Raw genomic sequence first — 13,792 nt, forward strand, 5'->3', positions numbered from 1 at the left:
CATGCAAATCCTAAAATTTTTAATTATTTTCATTTTTTTATATAATTTCTATCTCTATAAATCTAAACTCTTATAATTTTTTTAAAATATATAGAAGATAGGGGTACAATATTTGTTAAAATAATAACTTATTTAAGTGGTTAAATAAGGTACATATTTGGTATAACTTATCTAATGGTTATAAGTGCTTATTTAATTCCATAAACTCTTTTCAATTTTTTTTTTGTTGTTGTTTAGTCGTTTTTAGAATAGAGTTTTTGAAAATTAAGTAAATTATTTTACCTCCAATAGTAAAAACTTAAATTTTGGACTTTAGGGAGTAGAGGTTGAAAAGCTTATTTAAAATGTCAAAATATTTAAAATAAATTTATTTGATAATCTTATTTCATTGTTTTTATAATTTAACTTTAAAAAATTATTTGTTAAAATAATCTTGTAATTTTTAATAAAAGTTCTCATTGATAACTAAATAACTAAAAAAAATTGTGAAGTTCTACTAATAAAAATTCTATTTAAATAAATTTTATTTAAAAAGTTATCCGAAACCGGCTGAAATTTTATTCAAAATAAGAAATAAATTAACTTAACATTAGTTATTTAAATAATTTATGTGAAAAAAACAGTGCTTTACAAGGGATTTTAAGGGCTGTGAAAAAACGACCCAATTTGAAAACTAATAGCCCGAAATATGAAATAAAAACAAGGCATCCTAAAAACAAAATTTTTAAACAAATTTGAAGGCTGCTGCTGCTGCTGCTGCATGCACATTCATCAACCGTTTATCTTGCCACCGCCAAGGGTTCCAGCCGTGTTATTTGTTATAATAATATTGCCGGCAATTGTCATTCATCATCATCACTTTCTTTTAATCCCCTTTAGTATCTATCAGCCACCAGCATATATAGCATCCGTCGATTAGGGTTTCATCATCAAAGCGACCAAATGGGGAAGAACGAAAAGACAGGACTCGGAAGAGCCCTAGTGAAGCACCACAATCACATGATCCAAGAAACCAAAGAAAAGGGCAAATTCTACAGGAAGCAACACAAGAAGGTTCTTGAATCCGTCACCGACGTCAACGACATCGACGCCGTCATTCAACCGGCCGAGGAAGCCGAGGCCTACCCCGTCCCTATCCCCCTCATCAATTTGTGAGTTCCTCCTTTTCTTTTCTTTTCTTTTCTTTTCTTTTTTCTTTTTTTCATTAATCAATAAATGAAATTATAAAGTTTAATCTAATTTTTATAATAATAATAATAATGGGTATTTAGAGATGAGGGGTCCAGGAGTAGTACCAGAGAGATGATGATGACGGCGGAGGAGAGGAAGGAGGACGAGGCGTTGCACGCTGGCAACCTTAGAATCGACCTTTGCAAAATCCCTCTCTAACTTTTCAAAATTTACAAATTTAATTTAATATTTATCTCATTTATCATAAAAGTCCCTATTAAATTTTAAAAATAACCAAAACATTAAGTATTTTTCTTTAACTTCCAACCCACAAAGAAATTGTTATTTTGAAATTCGTTGCACGCTAACTCTCCTCACACAAAAAAAAAAAAATATATATATATATATATATAGAAATTATTTTATCTTATTGAGTTTATCAAAATGATTTTTCTTCAATGAATCTTATGACACTTAAAATTCAATTTGATGTTTACATTACATAGGTGGGTTCTAATAACAAATTTTCAAAATTGAAAGAGATTGATAGGCTAACAAGAAAAATAGTTGATACTAAAAAAGATAAATTGTATTAATTGATTTATTTATTGATAACATTAGCATTGATTTTACTAGTTGTCATGACTACAGTAGTAAAATGCATTTTCAACTATGGATTTTGTGAAAAATCTTCTGTGAAATCAAATTAGAGATTAATAATTGAGTAATATTATTGTTGCACACGTAGAAAAAGATTTATTTTGTATTCTTGATGATAAGTTTATTTTTTAACATTTTTAACATATGAAAACATGTCGAGATCAATTATAAATGTATTGAATATATTAATGAATTTTTATTTTTGATACTTGTTACTTATTGACCTTTTTTAGATTACATTATTATTTAAACTTAGCCCTTACTAAGATAAATTTCTGGCACCGCCACTGCTTTGAACTGTACCATAATAGAATTATTAAGGAGAGGAACAACCTTCGGACTGTGTCATGATAAAATTATTAAGGAAAGTCTCAATTGATAGAAGAGTTATGATCAATTTCTAAGTATAAATATCATTAGATCTCTAATTGTAATATATCAAAATATAAAATAAATAAAAAACTATTTGCAACATCATTATTCTTATTCTAATATCATGTTTGGATTTTACCAAATAAAACTAAAACTCTTCAAAGCGCATATCTCAAACTACTACAACTTATAACTACATTTTCTATCAATTTACTCGTTTTTTTCTATTTTTTATTTTTTTTTAATTTTGTAGACCAATTTACCACTGTAACGCTAATTTACCCGTTTTACCTTCAATCTACGAGTCATACGTGTGGTTTAGAAATTTTTTGTCTTATTTCACATTTATTTGGAATTTAGGTTATTTAGTTTAAGTCAATTGCCTCAACTTAAATCCAACGTGAAAATGGTTAAAGAGTTGGATTATTGGCATTTTATGATTTAGATAGAATGATATAAGGGTGGGCATGAGTTGGGTTTGATAGGGTTAGTGAAACTCTAACCTGGTCTACTTTTTAATGAGCTAAGATAAAATTCATCTAACTTAACTAAATAAACTTGTTTAACCCAATTCTACCCAAACCTTATATCGTCTGGTTAAGTTGATTATGTTGAAGGTCAAATCAAAATTTTAAATTGAACAATGAAAATGATATGAAACTTATTAAAATCAAATATAAATCTTTTATAACATGAAATTTTCATTCACTATCTAGTGTATGTAAAGAAAGTTAATAAATTAACTATCTTTAAATTAAGAAAATTTCCACAAAAAGCATATAGACTTTATTTCTCCTGCATCTCCTTTTCCAATTCCAAATTAAGACTTTTTAGATAATTAGCTAGCATCATATACAAAAATAAAATGAAAGTGATATATAATTATGTGCCATTAAGTATTCACTAAAAAAATAAAAAAAAATTAAAACCAACTTACTTTTATATTAATCTTATAAAATAATTAATTTACTTATAAGAGAGTGTGATTTTGGTTTTGGAATTGTAGTCTAGAGCAGCAGATGCAAGAATGAAATAGCCTCTTGTATTAAAAGATTAAAAAGAATAAAAAATTAGATAAGCCATTTAAGTCTTATTATTATTATTATTATTATTATTATTATAGATTTCGTTGGGTTAGACTGGTTAATTATAATTTATCCAACCCAAACAAATTATTAATTAGGTTTGAAAAAAACAGACCCAATTAAACCACAATAATCTGCTCATGGTGCATTTACCAATCAGTAATTGTAACGGGCTACAATCATAATCAAGAATGTGAATAAGAATAAGTTATTTATTTGAGCTGTAGAAATTGAAGTCGGAATGAGATTCATTTCCATCGATGTGTTTAATTTGTCTTGAAATCGGAATGAATTATCATAATTTCTTAAATGCCCTTTGTTGATTATTGTCAATTGGTGGTAATCATCATCATCATCATCATAATATTTATTAAAATAGTATTATAATTATGATTACTAATTCATTATTGTTATAATTTATTAATTTCATGATTTTGTTTTATGATTATTATTTATGAAAATATCATATTTATTAAAATAGTATTATAATTATGATTACTAATTCATTATTGTTATTATTTATTAATTTCATGATTTTGTTTTATGATTATTATTTATGAAAATATTATTGTAATCAAACTTTATAATTATTATTATAATAATAAGTTATTATTATTAATATTTTATTATATTATTATTTCGTAAAAATATTATTATATTTATAATTTTATTGTTATTATTATCAGTATGAAATTATTTCATTATTATTTATTATAATATTATTATAATTATAATTCATTATAATGTATTAATCTTTTTTTATTATTTATTTATTTATTTAATATTACCTAATTAAAATTTATAATAATTAATTAAAATATTTTTATAGTTATTATTTATTAAAAAAATTCAATATTATAACAATTATGGCACCATCAACAGCAAAAAAGTTCAAGAAAAACTTTTTTTTTATACTATCTATTTTTTCCCCTTTTTTGAAAATAAAAGGCGGAAAAAAAATACATTTCCCATTGAGTCTCAACGTCACTGTAGAAGAAAAAAAAATCAAAACAAAAAGCACCGCCCTGTCTGCCCTTAATGTTCATTCCCAAATGTGATTTTCTGTCTCAAATCTCCTAAATTTTAAGCCAAGATTCACCAAATCCGAACCCGAATCCGCTGGCACGTGAACCGTGAAACCGTCGATCACAATCCAAATAGTTGGGAATGCAGATTGTCAAAGAGATGAGATGCAGATTGTCGTTTAGATTCTGGTGATGGTAAGGCTGTGGAAGAAACCAAGAAGAGCACCAAAAGCATCCTTCTAGTTTTAACCCTGAAACTGTCTTCCAACTCCAAAACTTTGCAGATCGGTTTGGCGCGCATCGCATGAGGTAAGCAATCTAGAAAATCATTTTAGATCTAGTAAGATCTGGTCCTAATATTTGCAAGCAAGTAGCTGAGGGTTTCTGCCATTTTTTTCTGCCCCCTTACTTTTCTCACTCTTTCGCTTCTAGTAAGGCTCGGAGATACTGATCATGTGGCTTCTAAGTTGGATGAAAGGGGATTTTAGTGGCAAGCTTGTGATTGAGCAGAATACCTATTATAAGATGCAGTGAGGGACTGCCTTGTGGTGCCAGGGGCCGCCGTCCAGGCCTGATGAGGAGACTGGTAAGTTGTCATTGTCGTTGAGGTTTTATATTTTCTTAAAAGTTTATATCTAATTAATGATTGATCTTAGCAAAGGACTTGCAACTGCTGGGCTGAGTGATTTTTGGGTGATTGTATTTGTGAAAAGAATGAATATTGGTGAGAGTTATGACAGATATTGATGTTGTTGTTTAAGATAAACTAAGGGGTGTAACTAATCTGTTGTGCAGTTCAATCGCTTTTGGCAATTATTATCTTTCCGTAGTATTATAAGATAAGATGGGGTGGAGCTTTATACTGCATATCAATGCCATGCTTCTCTTCTATGTGCTTTTGGACAAACACTTCCTTTACTATTAGTAAAAATGGTTGCAGTGTATCTTAAATGATTCTGCAGCTGTGCAGATCATCTTTAACTGATTAAGTTCGATCTCTAGGCTTAATTTATTTTGTTACAAAGGAGCTTAGGTGATAGAGACAGATCTTTAAGCTTAATAAATGTTGGTTTTAGCACCCATGCAAAGTCACATCTTTAACCATTGAACCTTCCGTGTAACTCAGGTTTCTCGGCTAATTTTTTGAATGAGGACAGTCACAGCATAGACTGTTCTACAACTGCCCTATTTGAGCTTTTAAAGCTATCATAACCTCATTAATAGCTTTTGGTAACACAGTATTCAAAGTCCTTTTATAAACAACTCTTGCTTCAACCCAACCTCATTTGTTTACTCACTGCCATGAAAGTGTTTCTATCCAATCAGGTTGTTGCTTGTTCTGCTATTAACATGAACTTTGCTGCTGGTGCTGCATACAATTATACAGCAAAAAATAAACTAAAAAATAGTAACCAATTAACCCAGAAATAGTAGAAAATTTAACCTAAAAACAGTACCAAATGAAGCCCAAAACACCAAAAAAATTTAACCAAAAAAGGTAGCAAATCATCCCAAATACAGCAAAAAATTTATCTAAAATAGCAAAAAATTAAACTGAAAAACAGCAATATATAAACCCAGAACCAGCAGCAAATGAAGCCCAAAACACCAGAAAAATTTACCTGCAAATAACCAAAAATATAACCAAAAAATAGCAGTAAATTTATCTAAAAACAACAAAAAAATAAACTAAAAAATAGCAGGCAATTAACCCAAAAATAGCAAAAAAATTAACCTAAAAACAGCACCAAATGAAGCCCAAAACACTAGAAAAAATTTAACCAAAAACGGCAACAAATCATCCCAAATACAACAAAAATGGCAAAAAATTTAACTGAAAAATAGTAGTATATTTACCTAGAAACAGCAAAACATTTAACCCAGCACCAGCAGCAAATGAAGCCCAAAACACCAAAAAAAAATTACCTGCAAATAGCAAAAAATATAACCAAAAAATAGCAATAAATTTATCTAAAAATATCAGAAAAATAAACTGAAAAATAGTAGGCAATTAACCCAAAAACAGCAAAAACTTTTACCTAAAATTGCACCGAATGAAGCCCAAAACACTAGAAAAATTTAACCAAAAATAGCAGTAAATCATCCCAAATACAGCAGAAAATTTATCCAAAAACAGCAAAAAAATTAATTGAAAAACAGCAGTATATTTATCCAGAATCAATAGCAAATGAAGCCCAAAACACCAAAAAAAATACCTGAAAATAGTAAAAAATATAACCCAAAAACAGCATTAAATTTATCTAAAAACAGTAGAAAAATAAACTAAAAAACAGCAGCCAATTTACCCAGAAGCAGCAAAAAATTTAACCTAAAAACAGCACCAAATGAAGCCCAAAACACCAGAAAAATTTAACCAAAAACAGCAGCAAATCATCCCAAATACAGCAGAAAATTTGCCTAGAAACAAAAGCATATCAAACCCAAAATTTTTCTGCAACTTCACATAATTCTCTATCACTTCAATTATATTTGAGATAAAAACCCACTTCCAGTTTCAAAATTGTGATCCATTACCCTTAATTTATTTGCTTGTGTCTAATGTATATTTTCATTTGTTTATCAACCAAAATCAATGCAAACAATAATACAAAATCAAGGTCACAATAGTTAGCATAACTCATATAGCACTCTATATCGTTCACCCACACTCGAAGCTTTTCCTAAACTATGTAATCACTCATTTCATTGTATAAGACAACATAAGTCACACCACGTTGCACCGCAATCAAATACACTTCAATTAGAAATGAAAGCCATTGAACCTAAAAGTATGCAGCAAAAATATACATACTGAAATCAAGATTATGAAAACTAATTCCAAAAGTAATTCTTGTTTGAACTTTGAAAGCATGAAAATATCTTCTATTCATGTTGGTGTTGACTCATGCTTTTGATGCTTGTTTGTGTTTTTGGGGCCAAATACAAATGTGTGAGTGTGAGATCTCTTGTCACATAATACATTGCTTTTAAGGGTTGTGACTGTTCCTGAAGGTTCAATTATTTTCCCTAATAAGTACCAATAGAGTCTGTCAAACCTATGGACCAAGCTATAGGTACCAATAGGTGCCATGCAGTCAATTAAGAGAGGAATACCAGCTTACCAAGTGTGCAAGTCAATCTATAAATCCAAAAGTTTATGATAACCACTTGCAGTTAGAGGGAAAAAAATCTTTTAAAGGGTACAAGAGGTTTAGTGCAGACCACAATTTGTGATTGGTTGTTAACAGAAATGAAATATAATAATGGAATAATACAAGCATGGCATAAATTTTTTATTCATAACTCAGTAATCGAGAAGTGCATACAAATGATAATTGAATGCTTGATGCGGAGCAGCATTTAGAAACTATTCTTATGGTCTACACCTTTCTCAATAAGCATTATAAATTTAGTTTCAAATCAAATTACAGTATCAGAAAATAAAGCTTGCAGCCAATAATGGAGAAAAAAGACAGTGTCAGAAGAAATTTTCAAGAATCTGAGCTTCAAATAAGTGAGTATTAAAGACTTAACGGGAAATCCCCATTCAATTCCCATATAAAAGAGAAAGAAGAATGTATGTGTGATCTTTAACTAAACACTGACATTAAGTAAACCCAAACACTTTGCACAGGAACTTCTTAATTAACCCAAAGAGAGTTAAGTGAAATTTCAGAAACTCCAAGAGAGCAGATGAATAACAAAAAAAAAAAAAAAAAACTGATGGCCAATCAAAATCGAAGAAAAAAAAAAGAAATAACAAAACAATAATAATAATAATAATTATGAAGAGCAAAGTGGGTCAAAAACACACGCTGTGTTCAGGCAATGCCATGTGCCCACATGCTTCAATAGAAAAGAAAAATAATAATAAAAAAAATGTTTGCATACTCTTTGCTTCCTTCCTATTGAGAAATTTTGACAAGCAAATTCTCGTAGAGAAATAATAACTCCAACAACAGCAACAAGTTATAACAACTGAATATCATCAACAGGAAGAAGAAGAAGAAAGAGGAGGAGGCAATGATTTGAACAGAAACACCCTTGAAAGAAAGCAGTAATGGGTTCGTGAGAGCAGATCAAATTGATCTGAAAAGCTTAGATGAGCAACTGGAGAGGCATCTGAACAGAGCATTGAATATGGAAAAATCCAAGAAACAGAGAAATTCTGATGATAATATTTTGGTCACTACCGCCGCCGCCGCCGCCGCTTCTGCTAATGCCACTGCTACTGCAATCGGCAATGCTTCTAATTTTCTCAAGAGGCAATGGCAAGAGTGCACAGGAACTTCTTAATTCCGTGAACAAATGCAGAAATTATGACTATGAAAGAAAACTATGCAAACCCAAACACTTACAGCGACTTCTTAATTCTTAGATTCAATGCCATGAACAAATTATGACCATGAAAGAAAACTAAAATGCTTAGCAATTCGAACGAGACAGAGGATTAAACTTACCTTGCACAGGTGACGACGACCAAACCAAGATAGAGGCAGCAACAGCAGAGACTCAGTAATTCGAACAAGATAGAAAATCAAGACACAAAATCAATTCAAGAATGGCTGCAATCTGCAGACGTATGAGAGGTTTCTTTAGGAATTCGTTAATTAGGGATTAATGAAAAATATGAACGGAAGTTTTCCCTTTTTATTTTTTTATTTCTTTAAAAGGTAAATCCTCTTTTTTTTTCCTTTAAACTTACACCGGTAAAATTTTATTTTAAAAAAGTACTTAACCGGCTTATAACCGGTTAGATTTAATTTAATTAAAAATTTTATTATTTCATGATTATTGTGAATCGTTGATTTAATCTAACGGTCCATAATAATTACGACATCGATGCCGTAATTTTAATTACGGCATCATAGAATTTTCCACATCATTAATCTAAAGTTCTCCTAGTTCGAGGATCCAAAAACGAACACTATGAATTCAGTGTAAATTGGGTTTGGGATCTTGAATGACTGTGAAAGTTGGAATGCATTTTTTTTAATTTTTGTGCATTTTTTTTGGAGAGAGAAATTGTTGTTTAAATAAATATTATCTTCAGAATTAAAGTGAGTGCTGATAGCAGCAAGTGATTTTATAGTATAATTTAATAGTGTTTACTTAAAAAAGAGTAACAATAGGATTTTAGAGATGTGACAATAGTATTCCCAGTAATGCTACACATCCCAAATTTCTTATTCCAAAAAGTTATCCCAAATGATGTGTCATTAATTGAGTGGTTGATAATTATTTACAATATCCAAGTGAATTAATTGTATTATCTTACCAACCAATTGATAAATGCCACATCATTTGGGATAACTTTTTGAGATAAAAAATTTGGGATGTGTAGTATTATTGTAGTATTCCAACTCTTAAGCAAATTGCAAATGGTGACAAAATCACCCAAAACGTCGCTTTGGGTGCGTGTGAGTTTTTTCAACCGTTTAGCAAACTTATCATTTATGTAATAATATAAAACTACATCTTTCAAGCATTGCATTGAAACATAATCACAGAATGCGCTTATGGTCTTACAAAAACATGTGCTACGTACTAGCAAGATGTTATTATTGTTGCTATATATTGCAGTTCCATGCATGCTTGTTGAACAATTTATGGATGACCGCGGCTACGTGGCCCACTCGGAGGTGGTGGTGGAGGCCATGGATGATCAGATATAGAACCTGGCGGCGGCGGCGGTGGTGGACGAGCAAAGGATGGTTGCAAAAGAAGAAGCATTATTATGCAGCATAACTCCAAAAGACACCAAAGCAGATTGTTCAGCTTCATCTCATTTCTCATTTTAATTGCCCTCTTACCACATAGAGTTTTCTAAAGATGTATACAAAATTATTAGATGAATAAGAAGATATAAGTTATTATATAGGCCCCTTTCCTTCAACCATTTTCCAGTCAATAAATTATAAAAAACAAACGCAAATAAGTCAAGTCAATTTTCATCTTGAATAAGTCGAATGCATATATATTTTTTTCCAATATTCCTATCCTAAATGCGAATCCATAAAAGAGGTTGCTGACTTAATTTTCTTGTTTCTCACTTTATTTAATTTTTATAAATTTGGCTCACGATCAATTAATTGAAGAGTTTGGTGGAAATTCAATTTACTATAATCAGATCAATATAATTTAATTATTTTTCTTTTTACTTCATGTCATGAAAATTATGAATACTTTGTAGAATTTAGAGGATTAAAAATTCTAATGCATATAATTTTATTTTTCAAACTGAATAAACATATCATTATTGCTTCTTAGAACCTATTACTTGTATTTTATGTTTTTGTCTCTTTTCATAATTTTTTTTTTTTACTTGAAAATGTTAATAATCATAATAAATTAGATTGAATTAATAATTTTTGCCTCTGTGATATAAATAATCGGTTTATTGGATTTTCTTCTCTTTCATTGATTTTTCAACTGTGACTTCTGAGTCGGGTTAAGGATTGACAAAAACGTTGTAACCCACAAAGCACGCATAATTAATTAATGAGCCACTAATTTCTTCTTTCTTAAAAGAAATTTTTTGCAGGGAGATTGAACAAAAGGCTAATTCTTGGTAAAGATCAGAATCAAATGGGTATCCCCATCACAAATACAAGTTAAGCCACACAATTTTTCTTGTTATACTACTTATTGGCACTTGTGATCCTTGAATTATCAAACGAATAGCAGGAACACTTCAACATCTGTTGTCATAGGGAGAGAAGTCCGTTCTCCCTTCGATGTAATACGCGGGCAATTTACATTGACTTTTCATACGCGGGTGGGCACAAGCCGGTTTGGTTCTAGGGCAGAACCAAACTAAGATCGAAACGAACTGAAACAAATTATTTTGGTTTGGTTTTGTTCGGCTTGCTTTGGATTAATAATTTTGATAACTTTTCTTTTATATTTACTAAAATTTTAGACTTTTCACCTAAATTTGTATTCTTCTGTTAATTCAATTCAGTTGTCACCATTACAATTCATGAGTTATACAAAATATTAATGTAAAATAATTTTATAATAAATAAATATGATCATTTATTAAAAAGTAATACTTTTTTATTTTAAACAGTGAACCAATTGGTTCTCCAATTTATTTTTAACCGAATTGAATAAGAACCATTCGGTTCTTAAATTTCTAAACTATTTAGTCTTTTTTAATCTAAAAATTGAATTCAGAAACGAACCGAATACTAAGCCCTAGTTTCATACTTATCATATTTAAATTTAAAAATGTCACCATATCAATAAGGTGATATGGAGATTATCTCACCTACTTTTTATGTATGTATCTTCATTATAGAAAAAAAAAAAAATTCGGTGCTCCTACTCAATGGCAAAATCAACATTCTTTGATGGACACCAAAATGATTAAAGTATAACTTCAAGTTGGTTGTGACATAAAATCAGTGTTGTAAATAGTGCGTTCGTATATTATAAAATACAAATATTCCCACTAAAAAAGAATTATTACATACATATATTTATAGTGTTTTTACTCAATTAACTATTATACTATATGATGTAATAGTGGATCCGAATGAAATCTCCATTTGGTATCCAGACCTATATATATATATATATATGTTCTTCTATATTTTTAATTCAACAAATGATAATATGTCATATTATTCTAAAACTAGGTATTATATTTAAAATTCTACATTACTTAGAGGCTACTAGCCTCTAATGTTTTGTCATTAATTATTACTTGTTAGAAAAATTCAGATGAAGTATTGTATTTAAAATTCCATGTACTTACAGGCTATAGCTAGTCAGCCTCTAGTCTTTTTTTCATTAATTATTGCTTGTTAGAAAATTCAGATTTTAATTTGCCATGAAAATATGTATAGGATCATGATCCTCTACGATACTTATAGGTTACAACTACCTAATCTTTAATCTTTTACAAGGCTGGCTTTAACTAATTGGGGCCTTAGGCAAAATTTTATTTTAGGTCCTCTAATATTAAAATATCAACCCCCACAAGAACATTAAATAGTTCAAAAAACCCTCACAAGAACATCAAGTAACTCAAAATTCAACTATATTTAATAATATCTTGAATTACAAAAATTATCAACAAGATTCCAAAAAACAAAATATAGTACGAAAGATATCTATTTATTTCCACACGAATATTAACTGACTTTGTCTTCCACAAATTCCACCTCCTTAAGATAGTCTACATCTTCATCAGCCACAATCATAATCTTCCTATAAACTTTAAATCACTGCTCCTACCTACTATGATCCTTGCTTGTTGTAAGCCATCACTAATGCAAATTACTAATCAATTAAGTTTTATTCTTCTTTCTTTTTTTGATGCAAAATTATTAATTAAAATGTTATATTCTAATTTAGCTAACAAATATTTTTCAATAGCTAATATAGAATGTTATATTCTAATTTAGCTAACAAATATTTTTCAATAGCTAATATAGCTAATCCATTCAATTTTTCTTGTGACATTGTAGTTCTTAAATAAGATTTTATTAACTTTAATTTAGAAAAATTTGTCTCAACAAAAGCAATTGTTACAGGTACTGTAAATAATATTCTACAAGTAAGAAATGCATTTGGAAAAGAATCTACTTTTTTAATATAATTAAGTCTATCAAGTGGAGTATTTCTTTCAATATGTAAAACTTCTTTTAAGACTTTTAACTCCGAAAACTAATATAGCTACCTTTTTTTTAATTTTAATTCAATTTAATATTTTATAATTAATAAAATAAAATAAATAATATTATATTTATTTGAATAATATTATTATATTTATTTGAATAATATTATTATATTTAACTAAATAATAATTTGCATTGATTCTAAGTTAAAATTATTTTAAAATAATATTATTATATTAATAGAGAATTAATAAATATAATATTATTGTATTTATTTTAAAAATAATAGTACTATATTTATTTAATATTAATAATAATAAATAGTTTATTCTAAGAAAATATTAATTTTGTACTAAATAATATTATTTTATTATTTTATATAATAATAAATTTAATATAATTATATTAAATAAAATAAAATAACGTTTCATTTTATATTAGAATTAAAATTAATAAAAAAATGTGATGTTCATAATTAAGAATATTAATAATTATTATAAATTTACAAATATAATAAAATAAATATTTATTCATTAAATATATTTTTTATTAGCTTTGTAATTAAAAACTATAATTCTTTAAATAAGGATAAAATTGTAATTTGAAACTATTTACTCTCAATCCAAGACAAAGTAAACACATAAATTGGATTCTGATCTTCATTCCATACTTCCATTCCAGTGTAAGTAAACAACATACTCTCACTCCCACTCCACACTCCCAATCATAGGATTCTCACTCATTAGGATTCCCACTCCAATCCAAAAAGTAAACATTACCTTAGAGGATTAAAAATTCTAATGCATATAATTTTATTTTTCAAACTGAATAAACATATCATTATTGCTTCTTA

General features: G+C 28.6%; 1 protein-coding gene across 1 annotated transcript in view; it reads left to right on the forward strand.

Annotated features, from left to right (window-relative positions):
• Positions 1-755: 755 nt before the first annotated feature.
• Positions 756-13,792, forward strand: part of LOC102631094 (GTPase LSG1-1-like) — a 52,429-nt gene continuing 39,392 nt past the window's right edge. The window contains exon 1 of the mRNA XM_052432074.1: positions 756-1,151. Coding sequence (XP_052288034.1) covers positions 943-1,151 — 209 coding nt within the window. The 5' untranslated portion in view covers positions 756-942. The remainder of the gene's footprint in view (positions 1,152-13,792) is intronic.

This window comes from Citrus sinensis, chromosome 8 (genome assembly GCF_022201045.2).
Source record: "Citrus sinensis cultivar Valencia sweet orange chromosome 8, DVS_A1.0, whole genome shotgun sequence".
NCBI classification, from domain to species: Eukaryota; Viridiplantae; Streptophyta; class Magnoliopsida; order Sapindales; family Rutaceae; genus Citrus; species Citrus sinensis.